Consider the following 16,354-nt stretch of genomic DNA (forward strand, 5'->3'; position numbering starts at 1 on the left):
ATGTTGTCAACGCTAAGAAAGTGTATACCTGTCCTTACAGCGACACCTAGTGGCCACTCTAGGAAAGCTGCATGACGACGGTAGTAGTAGTAGAGGCGTCAAAAGTATTCACACTCAGGTAGAAGTATAGATACTAGAGTTTAAAAATACTCCTGTAGAAGTTGAAGTATCAACTCAAGTTTTTTACTTAAGTAAAAGTATAAAAGTACTGGTTTCAAAACTACTTAAAGTATAAAAGTAAAAGTAATGTAAGGGGGGATAAAAGCCATTAAGTACAAAAGCCATTGAAAATGAATACATCTTAGTATAATGCAAATATATTAAAGAACCATATATGTGTACTATTGAGCATTAACATGTGTTTCAGAGAGCAGAAGATATGATGACTAGTTGCTTATAAGTATTGTAATGGTGCAAAAAGTCAAACTTCAGAGGCATGTTATCATTTATCCTAATGTTTATTGGAATGTACATCCAAGTTTAGTTACAGGAATCTGAAGGCAATGGATGTAAGAACAAAACTGGACAAGAACATCTGTGCCACAACCACAACCAAATTCACTCTATCCGGATGGCGCAATTTAACTGTATAGTTTTTTTTTAAAGGCCGAAATGAAATAGAGTAACGAGGCTGTTTTTAAAATGTAAGGAGTAAAAAGTACAGATAATTGCGTGAAAATGTAAGGAGTAAAAGTAAAAAGTCGTCTGAAAAATAATTACTCCAGTGAAGTATGGATAACCAAAATTTCTACTTAAGTAAGGTAACGAAGTATTTGTACTTCGTTACTTGACACCTTTGTAAAAGCAACTAGTACTGCGTTTGTACTATTTCATACTTATGAAAGGGTTACAGTAAATGGATTGTGGGCGACAGGTTTGATATTAAACCTAAAAACCAAATATGACAACTTTTTTTTCCTCAATTCTTTTATTTATGTCAAAAGGTTAATTATAAAACAAACATGGCAAATATACATTCCATACAAATATATTTGTAATCGAAACGTGGTTGATAAAGGGAACAGTAGATTGGACACTGTATGTAAACCTGAGAATAAAGTGTGTAGAGATTGAATGTCCCATGACAATTATACAGTAATATAATATGAAAATAAGGTACAAACAATAATAAATAAATGAAATACATGACATTTTAGTAAAATAATACAACAAAGTCCATCATACAAGGGGTAAGTAAGCATATCAGACTTCTAAATCAGTGGAAAAATGTCTTAACACTTCATACATTTTTTTGTGCTTTTGTTTTGGTTATTAGTTTTAAAGATTTTAAATATAATCCAAATTCATTTAAAAAAAACAACAAATTTGGGGGATGACTTTAAATATCTATTTTTATGAATAAAGAATTTGGCTAAACAAAGGATTACATTACAACAGAGCTCATCACTTTTGTTTTGTAAAAACATGCCAAATGTTATTTTATCTCTAGAAATAGAAGTTGGGAAGGATCAAATCCTTCGTTTTTTCCATTTGTGAATGTCAAGCCAATATGACAACTAGAAGACAGCATAGACAAGCCGTGTTGCCTTCACGGTACCTTTTTAAAACGTGTATTCCAGAGGTTTAAACAAGAAAACTACATTTACAAAGTTGAAAGTCTTATTTAAAATAACAAGATTCAAATTTTCTAAAATTAGTGCTGATTTATTTTATAATCCCATACTGTGTCTGGACCTCATCTGGATTTAAAGGGGGACTCGGATGCAGAGTGGGTTTGGGTTTGAAATGGAAAAGAGGCCAAACAATTTGAAGCCAAATATATGGGTCCCATGAGGGATACAAGTGAACTAAATGGACACAGAATAACAAAGAGACAAACTTTGTGGATTTTATACCAGATTTCAACACTCTACATGTTGAAAATTACAGTATATTCAGTAAATGACATATCTTGCAAAATAAATATAGTGAAAAAAATGTTCATACATTTTGTTTTGTTTATGTAGGCAAATACCTACCAACATATAGGTACATATACGTCATCACCAGTATACCAGTGATGACTAAGTTTCACAGTATGGTATTATCTTCTGAGAAAACTATTTTGTACGGTACTGCTAAGCAATCAAATCAGCGTTGCAAAGATAACACGGAAAATGAAAATGTTGCAAATTTTTGGTATCTATTTATTTTTTGGAAACAAGCGACCACTATCTATCCCCACTTCAAATCTATTTGTAGTGGTAGGGGTACACACAGCTCATGTTTTTGGACATCCTGTTTGTCCTTAGACATTTTGTTTGTTTAGTATATGTTTGCTAATTGTGTTTAAATACTGTATCCTGTTTTATGAATGTGATTTCTGAAAGGTGGGGATTTTTTCAATTCAATTCAATTTTATTTATATAGCGTCTATTACAAGAGAAGTTAGGAGTTAGTCTAGGTGCTTTCCAGAGACCCAGAACATGACCCCCGAGAAAGTATTACATAAACATAAAATAATTAATGGCAGGTAAAAACTCTCTCAGTGGGAGAAAATCCAAACAGTGGCAAGGAAAAACTCCCCTTTAGGAGGGAAGAAACCTTGATCAGGACCTGGCTCAAGGGGGGACCCTCCTGCCGGAGGCCAGCTGGATTTTTTAATTATTATTTTCTGGGATGCGTTTTATGAAATGCATTTACTTCATCTTTATAGTCTAAATCCCCCTGCCACCTCGCTAAATGATATTCTATCATATTTATCTGTTGTCAAGTTGTCTTTAATTTTAGTGTTTTGATGTTGTCATTATGTAATAATTCCGACCTTGGTGCGCCATTCACACAAATGCTCTCATCCATCCATCCATCCATCCATCATCTATACCCGCTTTATCCTTTGCAGGGTCACAGGGGTCTGCTGGAGCCTATCCCAGCCAATTTCAGGCGAGAACACAGAGCCATGTAGATATACAGAAAACCAGACACACTCACACCTATGGGCAATTTATAATCATTAGTTAACCTACTATGCATGTTTTTGGATTGTAGGAGGAAGCTGGAGTACAAATGAATGAATGAATGAATGAATGAATTTGATAATAATAATAATAATAAAACATATCTTAAGCAAGTATAATATACCTTTTTCCCTATTTTATTTGTTTCTCACACCTCGTTAACCCCTTTCCTCCTCCATATAACTGTTTATAAATATTTTTTTGTATCTCTTTTTAAACAAATTTCTTTCATTTCCTGCTCCAAACTGTTCCACAGAGTCACTCCACAGTTCGATATGCACATGCTTTTCATTGTTGTTCGTACTTTGTTTTCTAAAATTAAGTTCTCCCCTTAGATTATAGCCCCTTTCTCTCTCTGTGAACATTCCAAATGCTCTCATTTATAAAATAAAAAAAAATACTTTACTTTATTTTTTACTTTACTTATTTCTCTTTTTTTTTAATTTTCATTATTTATCGGAAAAAGAAACATAATCCCGCTGACTTTTTAAATTTTTTTTTTATTTAACATTTGAAAAAAGTACAATGACTACAAATCTTCACATTATGCAATTTCAAGTTAAATTATAATATATAAAGAGTATAACTCAAATAAAAAACAAAACAAAAAGCACAACACATTATAACCAGCCTGGGGGGATGAAATTATAACAGAACGCCAAAACATTTACATACATTTATGGTTTTGATTGCTTTTGAATTAGTAGAAAACTTAATAGAGTCCAGATACTGATTGAATTCACAACGAAAAGTAAAAAAACAGGGTTTTTTGTGTAAGAATTTGGGTTTGTGGATGTGGAATTTTGCAAGAATTAATCAACAAATTAATAACAAATGTTTCTTTTGGCTTTGTTCTAATCGTTACATGGTCAAAAACACCAAACAACACATCCTTCCAAAATAATTTAAAAATCAGTTTCAATGCTTTCAGACACAAAATTCCACTCCCGCTAACATTTATTACCATAGATATAGTATATATATATATATATATATATATATATATATATATATATATAATATTTATATAGATTTATATATTGATATATTTATGTAATATTTATATTTTCTATATACGGATTTTCTATACGGATAATTATGTAGTAATAGGCATGTTTACGTATATTTATATGGATATTGTGTATATATAATAATAACAATAATGTAAATTCATAGTTATAAAGGGGTAGGAATTAGGAAAAAATGTATACTTCTTCCTACTCCTTTTTTCGAACTTATGTGAATATGAAGATGTTAATTTAGATGTTTATTTTTTATTTTTATTTTTACCATTTTTTATATACTATAACTATTATATAGTGTATATAATATAGATATATTTATATATATCTATGTTATGCTACTGCCAACTTTAAATCAACCGTGTCTCAGAAAACGGAAGTGACGTCAACCCACACACACCGCTTTTGTCTGACGACCTTATCCGGAGGAAGTGAAGCTCGGTCGAGGTAGCTGCTCACCGGGGGGAAAAAAAAATCAAAAAAAAAAAAAAAAAAGAGTGGGGCAGACTGGAAGGAAAACTTCCCCGATTGGCAGGACTTTTGGCAAGACTTGGACCCGGAGTCCCAAACATCCCGGTGGTCCGGAGCTCCGGGGGAGGAAGCCCGAGTCGACGGTCCCCGGTAAACACGCTGTAGCTGCCCGTTCCCCGCAGATCTCATGCTCGGCTCCGCCGCCTCTCCGCCCGTCCCCGGCCGGAAGTCTGTGAGGATGGTCTCTTTTCTTTTTTTTCCCCCCAGCTTCAGTTTTTTTTTTTTTTTTTTTATGCTTTTAGGTTTTTCTTTTTTTCCCTTTTGGTTGTTGTGTTTTACTACAAGGCAGGAGGGCACTATAGACACATTGTCTGCTTCTGCTAACTGTATCTTAATCAGCACATCGGGCCTGATTAACAACAACATGGAAGGAACCGAAATGGAGTCCTTGCTGTTGAGCTACGGCTTATTGTAAACACAGGTTATGTTTCTTATGAAACGCTTTTTTTTAGCAAAGTTTTACAGACCATATTGTCAGCTGGGACTCATCAGACCTGTTTATAACCATTTAGCTGGATATGATGTGAACGCCATTTAGTGTTTTGACAGCAACTAACATATTAAACATGTTTTAAAGCATGTAGGAGACACTGGATTTATTTAACTTTACGATTGTATGATTTTAAATTTAAACTTTAGAAAATGATCTGCGTTCACAGTAAACCTAGCCACATTTTTTTTTAAGCTATATGGACTATGCTTAGTCACTCTCCTTTTAATCTGTTATAAAATCAGTAAAATTCAACCCCTTTTTTCTATCTATTGTAATTTACCTGTAACATCCTACTGGGCTGGGCCCTTGTCTGCATTACTAACATGACAAAGCAAGCCTCAAAATTGCCTTCAGAGACTCTTTCATTCTGTGGCAATTGATTTATTGTTACTTCATTGCCAGCAATGTCTTGAAGAAAACATTTTGCATGTAGCTGGAGGAAAAGAAAATAAGCATGACTGAATTATCTTATTCTGCTGCACTGTCAGAGTCCTGGCGTGGTTTGCTGGGGTATTTGTTCCACTGAACATTTTAAAATGTTTTTATTTTTTGATCCAGCAAAATATTAACCATATCTTTTTTTTCTTAATGTGAACATGTACAATAACATTGGCTGGTATTTTGACACTGCAGCTTAAAAAGGTTAGGAAATATTGTGTAAACCTCAATAGTTACCTTTTGCAGCCTTAATTATTTCTTAAATGGGGCATATTAATAAAGTAACGTGTTAAACAATTACCACCTAAGAAAACCATGTAATAGTTTAGGAATAAAGTTCAGACAGAAATGTAGAGGGAAGAGGTCCCACAAGCAGGTTTGGCTGGTATCAATTTAGCTCTTGGAATAATGATAGTACTTTCTTCCTTCATGTAAATCAATCTTATTGATCTTCAAGATAAGAATGCAGTACATGCTCATAGGTGTGGGAAAACACCAGCCTCAACGTTCACGCGATAGATTGCACTGTAATAACCCACATACGGATTTAAAGCACTTCCACATCATTCAGGTGGTTGCACTGATATTGGATTGTGTTGCCTTATTGAGAGAACAAGAAAACTTTTACCAATATTTTTCCACCTCACTTATGATGGGCTAAATACAATGCAGTATCTAATTCAAATCAAAACTAAAGATTAGACTGAAAGAATGTGTGTTTTATTGCTATTACCTGCCCAACTCAAGAGAACAAAAATGAACAGACATGAAAATGAAAGCAAACAACCTCCCAGAAAAGCTGCATATTAACATGTAAATCTATACAATGACTGAAATATCCAATAGTTGTTTAGGATCATAAGTGGAGTCCATGGTACCATGAGCAAGTGAAGTCCACGAAGGCTCCAGATAAAGACTGAAACAGTAGATCCTGTTGTGATTGATACCCTGATTGACACTTCTCCTGCCCAGTATGTTCAAAAAGGATCCCAGAAAATCTCTTCAAGGGACATGTCATGTAAATCAAAAAAGGACACTGGTGTCCACTGTGTAAGGATAACCCTTTTGCTCTGACCAGTTCTTTGAGACCACGATGACGCCAGAGATAAGCTCTCTGTTCTTTTTGCTGCTTCACAAATTATAAATGTCATTGCTTTGTCCTGCATTTATCACAATTAGAAGAAACATGGATCTAAATCAGCTTGCCCTTGACAGAGTACAACTCATCATTGAAGTTCAAGAACTGAATCAGATGAACTGAGTCAAGTCTAGTGCTGATAGAACTTGGTTTCATCCCGTCTAACCTGTTCACCCATGACCCATCTGGAATATCTACAAGAGCACATGCCATTTTAATGTGGAGAGAAGGAGGTTGCCAGCACAGTTAGATCATTTTAAGCTTGGTTGTATTTAACCTTGATCAGATTTGGCATCATGTCTGTAAGCTAATATCTAGATGTTTTTGTGTCTTTGCAGAAATGATGGAAGACTCTCATTTTAATTCATCCTACTTTTGGTCTCCCGTCCCCACTGTGCCAGGACAGGTAAGACGAGATAAGACAAGTTCCAGCAAGCATGGATTTAATTTCAAAGCAATTAATCAACTACACCTGCATCAAAGTGTGAGGTTTTTCCAGTGTTTCAAGCAACACTGCAAAATCTGGATGCCTAACACAGATCTTAATCTTCATGCTGACAACTGTGTGCATAATTAGGTAAAAGTATTTCCTCCACCCTGACAGATCGAGAATGCCATGTTCCTGAAACAGGTAAAAGAACAACAGGAGAAGAATGCATCGTTCTCTTCTTCCTCAGCATCCCACTACCAGACAACGCTTCTCACCATCCCGACCCCTGGGGGCAAGACAGATGGAGGCGGGCAGCCTGGCAGTGCAGCACACCTCCACCCCCCTCACAGCACCCAGAACATCACAGTGTTGCCGGTCCCCTCTACGGGCATCATGACAGCAGGTACACTAGTTTTCGTGTGAAGAAGCCTTTGGGGGTGTCTTTCTCAGTTTTGGCACCGATAATTTGAAAATAACATCTGATGATTAGAGGAGGATTTCCAAACGGAACAGAATCAAAGTTAACGCCTGACTCATAAAATAACATCAAAGTGTTCAATGATTTAGTTGATGAGAACAAATGTTTCCAGCAGGACAGCTTGCTGGGAATATGAACATCTGTGCTACATTTCATGCTACACCCACAAGACTATACTGAAAGAAAAAAAACAGATTCCCTCATACTGTTTTGTTTGCATGGTTGTTTTGTAATGGTGTTCTAGCACTTCCAGGCTCAGCATAAGATATAAAATATGCATTTGGTGATACATTTTTGAGGTGGAATATGGGACCGTGTTCATGTTAGACTTTTAATCATCCCATCTATGTCTCTTTCCGTGCAGCTGGTCTGGTGATCACAACACCTCCAGGAACGCTGGTGTCTCCCACCTCCTCTCAGTCGTTTGTCTCGGGCCATCCAGCGACAACAATGATTGTGTCAGCCCTCCACTCTTCAGGTGAAACTTTTACGCAGTTCATCTTGTGTAATGTAGTTCCTCAATTTACTATTCTATCAAAATTCCCAGTTTGTATCTTGTTTTCTCAAGTGCACAGACTATAAATACTACACAAATGCCTCAGAATATCAGGGTTAGTTAGTGTGATATGAGCAAAGACTGTATAATAAGAGGATACCCCCCCTGTAATGTCACCCATAGACTTTAAAAGTTGTTCTAAAGCCTGTTTGTATCTTGTTTTCTCAAGTGCACAGGCTATAAATACTACACAAATGCCTCAGAATATCAGGGTTAGTTAGTGTGATATGAGCAAAGACTGTATAATAAGAGGATACCCCCCCCCCCCCCCGTAATGTCACCCATAGACTAAGAGTTGTTCTAAAGCCTGTTTTTCTTCATACTGCACGCTGTGATGTTGCAAGTGGGCGGAACAAACAGGCCTGGGAAGTATCGCCACAGAAACAATATAAGAAAGGAGGACTTGCAGAGGTCCGCCGGAACCCATAGTAGCTTGGCCAGCGGCTACCAGGGTTAGAGCTGTTGTAGTTAGCCAAGCCTGCTGATGTGGCGGCGGGTTCCACCGGACTAACGCCTAGAAATGTCCCGAAATGATCTGATAGGGTTCTGAGCTCGTTCAGTCAATCCACAGCAGAACTTTGGAGCTGCCAGCAAATGTTTGTAGCTGGATCTCCCATTTCAAATGTTGCATCGATAGCAAAAGCGTTTATCTGATGCTCGGTTTGCACAAGCTGCCTTGCTCTTAGCTAAGGTTTGTTCTTTGGCCCTTCTAGGCCAACCAACTACCAATGACAGAATTCTGTTAGTTAAATGAATAGCACAACAAAACCTATTCTCTTTAAAATATCAATTACCAGGAGCTCAGGAGCAATGCTCAGATGTTAATACAGTCTTTAGTAGCAAAAGTGAAGACAGCTAGCCATTGGCTCCACCAACTGCTAGTCAAAAGTCATTGCTCCTAATATCTCATGCATGAATTGTTTTATATACTTTTACCTGATGTGGTACAAATAAAAAATCTTCCGTACAATTATCATGGATGTGAAATCTTGCTTTGGAGACCAAAACCATATTTTGAACCAGGTGTAAAATGTTTATTTCCACTGCAATGTCGGACATTGTAACAGAGGTTGGCTCGCTTTCGAGGGCTGCATCTAGTTGTCAGTTGAGGAATTATGATTTTCTTAGTTCTTGGATGGATTCAGGCCAGAAGTTTGAATGTTTTGGCGCTCGGATAAAACACGACGACGACTGAAATTGGTGATGACTTTGTGCAGTATCAGGAACAGCTCTCCCTTGGCAAGAGCATTTTTGGTGAAATCCATATATTTTTTTATGTAGATAACTTATTCTGACATATAAATTATGCATATGACGCATTTAATCTTGTCATAACCCCTTTGAATATGCTGAGATCATGAAGGAAAAAATTAAAAACATATTTTGCTCACATTGCAACAAAATTTAAAAAAAAAACAAAACCACTGGCTGTTTATAATTTAAACCATAAACCATACTGTGATGAGTGGTCAGGTTGCTAGGCTGATTGAGATTACACGATTTATTGTTTTTTATTTGGGAGTCTCAAAGTAATTTTGCTGTTAACATTATATGACTCTTTGCCAAGAGAGGATCACACACTTCATGATTTTGCCGTGACTCAGTAACCCATCTGGTCTCTAAAACCATGTTTGTTAACAAAATAAACTCAAATAAATTATAAACAGGCACAAAATAAAAGTAAATCATTGGAAAATGTCCCAGGGGAAAAAAGAACCTTTGACCGAAAAAGATGCAACGTTTTTGGTGGTACGATTTGTTCAGAGCAAAAATCAGAAAGAAAAACCAAAGAACATGTGTAAAAGAATGGATTAGCAGACACAGGTTGCAGAGATTGTCTGTGCTATAGAAAGTTGTAGGTTAGTATGACTTCTGCTGTGGCCCGTAGTTTCTCAGGCCGGGATGCCGGCAGGCGCTTCTAGCGGCAGGGCAAGTGAGGGCGGGTCCCAGCAGAGCTCTGCTAGCGTAATGGGAGTCAGGCATGCTCACTGCTTACTGCCACTGACATTAGGTTGGTGTGTTCCAGCTGGCTTTCCAGCTCTGTTCGTTCTGCCCATTAGCAATATGGCTCTGTGCGGAACGAGAAAAAAGAGACTTCAGAAGCACCTTTCAGAACAGCGGGTGACAACATAGAGGGTTGACTAGTTCATCTTAAATAGTCTATGACTTCCCCTTCAAGATTCTTACTCATGGGGAACTCAGCATGCCTAGCTCTCTTATTGGCTGTATTTCAAACAGAGAACCCCCCGATGGTTCAGGCTATTTGGCTTGTTCAATATCCATCTCCAATGGCGTGGCAACACATTGACAAGCATTAGCAAGCATCTTTGACAAGTCTTTGAGTTGTTCAAACAAAATATAGACAGTTTGCTAAAAGAAGGAAGTCAGATTCTGAGCTCACTCATCCAGATATCACTAACGGGAAACAAAACTTCCTGGATCATACTCAAAAATACTCAGCTTGCAGAGGGTAGCTGTTTTACATAAAGCTCAATTGGAAAAGTTTGTCCCTATATGATGTGTGTAATAACATTTTATTTTCAAAAGTGTTATTTTCTCTTAAATTGCAATTATCAATCTTGTTATAGATAAGAAAGAAGGGGATGGGACATCCCATGTGGTTGTGATGCCAACGCCCTCCAAACGGGGGAGAAAGAAGAAGACAGCACTGTCTAGGGTCACTTCTTTGGGTGGACACGGAAATGACACGCTAATACTGGCACACCTGACCCACGGTGGCCAGGTAAGAGAATAATTATGATTGGAAAAAAGTCCAAATGCAATCATTTGCATATAATTTAAACATCTATTTGACTGAAAAATATAATATTTTATTACATATCAAATAATATATTTTTCTTATTATTAAATGTGTGAATAGTGATGTAATCAACTATAATGTATGTTTGTATTTACCTTGGGGTAGGTTGCAGCTTTGCAGCATCATAGAGGAGACCCATATGAACTGTCAAATGAAGATGGAGACCATGGCCCAAGAGATAGCACTAAGACATACAGGTATGCTTTAAAAAAAAAAAAAAAAAAAAAAAACACCTGCTGTGCATTTGCACTCTGCCTGAGGTACACAAGTCCCTCCATGTCATTTTTGAAGTTAGCATAGATGATAAGCTTTTTAAAAATGTCCTTGGCATTACTGAGACACACAGTGACACTCTTCTAATCATCTTGGCATGTTTTTGGCAAAACATGGCTGTGTTGTACCAGATGATGGATTTTTGCCTGTAATGTATTTGATAAAACAAATACATTGGAGCTTTACAGACACTCTGCTTTTGCACACACTGGACATAAACCTGCTCTCTCCTGCCCTTTTGTTTTTATAGAGCATGCTGCTCCACTTTCTGTATTATCCTTTCAGTTTTCACTAAACTCTCGTTTTACATGTTTTTCTGTGTTGTCTGGGTGCGTCTAACATTTTGTTCACCTCCCTCCTTTGTTCATTGATCTCATATATATTATTTTTTTCTTTATTTTTTTCACATTTCTTTTTTTTTTTCACCAATTTGCAACATTTCCTCCTTTTTTCCATCCCCTTGTTGTTCTAAATCTCCCTTCTCCCTCTTTTTATGTTTCTGTCTTCTCTGTTCTTGTTCTTCCATCCCGCCCTCCCATTTCTGTGTCTCTCCGCCTGTAGGTGCCGGATGTGTGTGGCGACCTTCTTCAGTAAGTCTGACATGCAGATCCACTCCAAGTCGCACACAGAGGCCAAACCACACAAGTGTCCTCACTGCGACAAGTCATTCGCCAACTCCAGCTACCTGGCCCAGCACATCCGCATCCACAGTGGGGCCAAGCCTTACACCTGCTCCTACTGCCAGAAATCTTTCAGGCAACTCAGTCACTTACAGCAGCACTCACGGTACTGCAGAACCAGACGCCCCTGCCCTCCCTCTCCATGAGTAGTCTGTGCTATTGTCACTGTCCTCTTAACTTTCCCTGCCATCTCCCTTTTAGAAGCTCCTGTCTTTCTAATTGTCTAGGAGAAGACAGCAGAGTGCTGTACAAACACACATGTTGCTCGTGCCATTTAGTAACCTTTTCTGAAAATTTGAATTCTGATTAGACCTTTTTAATTCATGGCTTTTCCCACTTATATTTAAAAAAAAAAAATTAAATACTTCATATGACAATCAGAATGGATATTAAAGTGCATGTGTGTTGTTTTTTTTTCGTTTTTTTTTTTTCTAATCTTTTAAAAATATTTTTCCCCTTCCCCTTTCTTCATTTGTGTTTGTGCACATGCTTTTATGTATTTCTTCTCTTTGCATTTTCCGTCTGTCTTGTCACTGCTCATCCAGACACACAGATTCACATATAATATAATGTGCTTGAAGCTTTATCGCATTGTTCCTCCCTGCTGTGTAACTCACTGTAATTTTTGTTACACTTCTTTCTTGGTGCTTTTTCTTACTTTTTGCACTGAATGGTGATGTGAGATTAAAAATAAATGTTTGCTGCCTTGCTTATACTCACATTTACACACATGTGTGTATGTGTGTGTGTGTGTATATATATATATATATATATATATATATATATATATACATTTTTAATTGTCAGATTTTGGGTTATTTTTATGTCCATTTTTAGTCATATATAAGGACATGTTGATCTGAGCTGATGCATCTGTTTTGTTTTTTTGTTTTTGTTTTCTTTCCTTCCAAAATTGGAACACCATAATAGAAATCATTTGCACATCATTTCAAGAGTGTTTTTGATATTACAAACACTATATAAAATGCCTTTTCTTTTTTAATTCTTTGCTAATTTTTGATGTGATGCAGCAGCATGTTTTATTGTTGGAATAGATGTTAGGGGCTTGTGTCCAACTATGTGGCATTTGTTCTCTAACACATTTCTCTGTTTGTGAATGTTTGCCCTCTTTCGCTTGATATGGGAAAGTCAACTGCATCGCTGTTTGAGGCTTTTTTGTTCTAGTTTCCATTTCATTATACTACACATGGTGTAAGAAATGACTTGAACATTTAACAGCTTACCATAGAGCTACTCTTAATTCATGTACAGTAGAATTTAGTTTTAACCTGTCTTGCTAAAATAAGCAAGACCTTACATGATCTTAAAATCACATTAATCTGAGATGGTCATGATCATTTTGCATAAATGTCATAATCACATAGAAACAGCTGGGTGAATTTAATAGAAATGTCACATTTCCACATGGTCTCCTATTATTTTATAGAGTTGATGGCCTTTAAATGTAATTCTGCTGCACCTCTATCTTCTGCTGTGGATCTGCCTTGTACAGTCTTACATTTATAAAGCCCAAAAGCCAAATAGAAAAATGTAAGAGTGGCACTAATGGGCTGGACCAGATGTGAGTTATTGACACAATGTGCACTAATGGACCATTATACTGTCACAAAGGCCTGCTTATGTCAATTTTCTATGTTCTTATATCCTAACATAGTATGGGCATTTTTCTTATTGACCTAATTAGCTCAGTTTTTTTATTTTTTTTTAGTATAGAGCTGGCGTCGATAAATTGTTGCTCACTAATTGGGTTGTTAGTGGTGCATGCTTTAGTTCTTTGTCAGGAATGTTTATTATAAAAGGTTTGAATAAGTTAAGAAGACTTTTTTTTCTGAATTTTTAGTTTTCTTTATCAATTTAATCTCATAATCCTGTTTCCTTTTCTCTCTGTCCCCCAACAGTAACCACACAGAGTCAAAGCCTCACAAGTGTCCTCATTGTACCAAGTCATTTGCCAACTCTAGTTACCTGGCTCAACATATCCGCATACACACAGGTGTGAAACCCTACTCCTGCCCATACTGCCAAAAGTGCTTCAGACAGCTCAGTCACCTTCAGCAGCACAACAGGTAAGTCAGACTCTCCGGTCACTCTGCTGCTTCTGTTGTTCTGCAGTCAGGTAGGACGCTCCATGAGAACATTTGGGGTCTACATACGTACATGTGTTTTGTTTGGGTTGTTTATTCAGAATTCACACTGGAGATCGGCCATACAAGTGCACCCACCAAGGCTGTGAGAAATCCTTCACGCAACTCTCAAATTTACAGGTGTGAAAAATTTCAGTTCTTGTTGTATGGAAATAGTATTTACTTATTGTCTCACCAAACTCCTCAATGTACACTTTAAATTTGTCTTTTTTTCCCCCCTAATAACAATTTTCTGCCAGTCCCACCGGCGTCAACACAACAAAGACAAACCCTACAAGTGCCCCAACTGCAATAAAGGATACATAGAGTCAGCGAGCCTGGAGGCACACATGACTACACACACAGTCAAACACGCCAGGATCTACTCATGTGGTCTCTGCAACCGCAGTTATACCTCAGTAAGACAAATGTCAATTTCTGAAGAGCATTTCTACATGAAACACTATGAATCGCCTCACTGGCATCAGACGCCTGGCAGCTACTTTACACCGTGTAGTCATGTGTCCACTGTTTCCCCTCTACCTATCCTCCCCTCATCTCAGGAGACGTATCTGGTGAAACACATGGAGAAACACAACCCCGACCAGTTGACTGCACCAGTTGTTGTGGCATCACAGTCGGGACAACAGAACCAAAGCCAGGCAGGAGCACAGAGCCAGGTAGAGAGTGGAGATGGAGGATCGAGCCGACCTGGGGGTGCTGGAGGCAGAGGAGCAGGGGGAGGCCAGCAGGCTCAGGGCCAGAGCTACCCCCAGACAGAGACCATGCCCTGTTCATTTGACCTGCATCAGTATAAGACTGTGTCTGCCAGTGACATTCAGTACAAACCAGTTAGTGTGGCGGACATTTCCTCCCACAAGGACCTCTGTCTTACTGTGTCAACATCCACCATTCAAGTGGAGCACCTCAACTCTTAGACGTGATGAAAGCAAGGAGTGTGGGAGTTATGTGCAGGAGTTAGAAATAATCTGAGATAAATGGATGATGGAAAGTCGAAGGATTAAAGCAATACTAGATGATGCAGAAACTATGGAACACATGACTGCCTGAATGATGATTTGTGGCAGACAGGACAAACCGTATGCTGACTTGATATATTGAAGACTGTACATTTTTATTTTTAAGTTTGCTTTTATCTTTGTCTCGTTTGATTTTTTTTTTTTTTTTTTTTTCCGCTTAGTTGTTCTGTTTTAGTAGAAAGTGCATGTAAAGGCTACAATAAAGTATGCTTCATTCCATCACAATGATGGTTTTAAGATAGGAAGCGTCTAAAAGACAGTGCTTCTTTTTATTGTTAACTTCTGCTCTTCCATACAAATGCAGTTTTGTCTGTAGCGGTTAATAGTTTCTGTTATTGAAATTGGCAATTAATTAAAAGTTTTTTGTTTTGTTTTTTAAACTTTCATACAGACACTTGAAGTTTTTACAGCTGTGTTAACTCTGCTATATTGTCACATACATGCCTGTGATCTTTTTAACCTTAAAAGGGACATCAAAGTTATTTCCTTTTCAGGAAGAAAAAAAAGTAATCAAATTTATCAAGTTATAAACCAAGGTTTATAAAGTATGACTGTGTATGTCAGGATTGAGTAATCCAGAGAATTAAATTAGGAGGCCTTCGCATGACCTTTGGGGGAGTGATGAGCCACTTCATGTTTCATGTAATCCAGTGTACTGCTTTGTGTGTATGTCTAAAAACTAATGTTATCCAGATGTGCTCTTGCTATTATACTTCCACCGTAAAAATGTTTATACTTCAATACTTCATTACAAACATATTGACACAATTAAAGATTGTGCAGTTTTTTGTTAAACTTATAATACAATAAACCCTCTAAAATATGTATCATTCTTCTGTTTGACTTCTGTAGCTAATAATACAGGACTGTCTCAGAAAATTAGAATATTGTGATTTTCTGTAATGAAATTACAAAAACAAAAATGTCATACATTCTGGATTAATTACAAATCAACTGAAATATTGCAAGCCTTTTATTATTTTAATATTGCTGATCATGGCTTACAGCTTAAGAAAACTCAAATATCCTATCTCAAAAAAATTAGAATATTCTGTGAATCTTAATCTCAAACTGTAAACCATAATCAGCAATATTAAAATAATAAAAGGCTTGCAATATTTCAGTTGATTTGTAATGAATCCAGAATGTATGACATTTTTGTTTTTTTAATTGCATTACAGAAAATAAAGAACTTTATCACAATATTGTAATTTTCTGAGACAGTCCTGTATATTTGAATCTCACAGAGGCTTTGGGCTTCATAGAGGTTTTTGTGTTTTTTTTTTTTAAATTTCTGTTCTGATAACGGTTCAGATATTTACTCTGCGGTTATATACAACAGCCTTATTTTCT

The 16,354-nt window shown here is 37.0% G+C and overlaps 1 protein-coding gene across 6 annotated transcripts; it reads left to right on the forward strand.

Moving 5' to 3' along the window:
* The first annotated feature begins 4,395 nt into the window (after positions 1-4,395).
* znf384b (zinc finger protein 384 b) lies at positions 4,396-15,826 on the forward strand. Of its 6 annotated transcripts, none has more exons than XM_061717129.1 (11): positions 4,396-4,682; positions 6,918-6,985; positions 7,211-7,412; positions 7,852-7,965; positions 10,632-10,786; positions 10,970-11,061; positions 11,699-11,923; positions 13,737-13,904; positions 14,024-14,102; positions 14,222-14,380; positions 14,525-15,826. In XM_061717129.1, exons 2-11 carry the CDS (start codon positions 6,920-6,922, stop codon positions 14,897-14,899), a joined length of 1,635 nt encoding a protein of 544 aa, XP_061573113.1. In that variant the 5' UTR covers positions 4,396-4,682; positions 6,918-6,919; the 3' UTR covers positions 14,900-15,826. The 6 variants fall into 6 exon arrangements, with proteins under 6 accessions (XP_061573113.1, XP_061573112.1, XP_061573110.1 ...); XM_061717128.1 differs by having other exon boundaries at positions 4,396-4,600; XM_061717127.1 differs by having other exon boundaries at positions 4,397-4,600; positions 7,184-7,412.
* Positions 15,827-16,354: the final 528 nt, after the last annotated feature.

The sequence above is a fragment of the Cololabis saira genome, chromosome 3 (assembly GCF_033807715.1).
Source record: "Cololabis saira isolate AMF1-May2022 chromosome 3, fColSai1.1, whole genome shotgun sequence".
In the NCBI taxonomy this organism is placed as follows: domain Eukaryota; kingdom Metazoa; phylum Chordata; class Actinopteri; order Beloniformes; family Belonidae; genus Cololabis; species Cololabis saira.

Coding starts and splice junctions, on each gene's coding strand:
- znf384b (XM_061717126.1), top strand. CDS start 6,920: ATGATGGAAGACTCTCATTTTAATTCATCCTACTTTTGGTCTCCCGTC. Junction 11,924..13,736: donor CACTTACAGCAGCACTCACG/GTACTGCAGAAC, acceptor GTCCCCCAACAG/TAACCACACAGAGTCAAAGC. Junction 14,103..14,221: donor CGCAACTCTCAAATTTACAG/GTGTGAAAAATT, acceptor ATTTTCTGCCAG/TCCCACCGGCGTCAACACAA.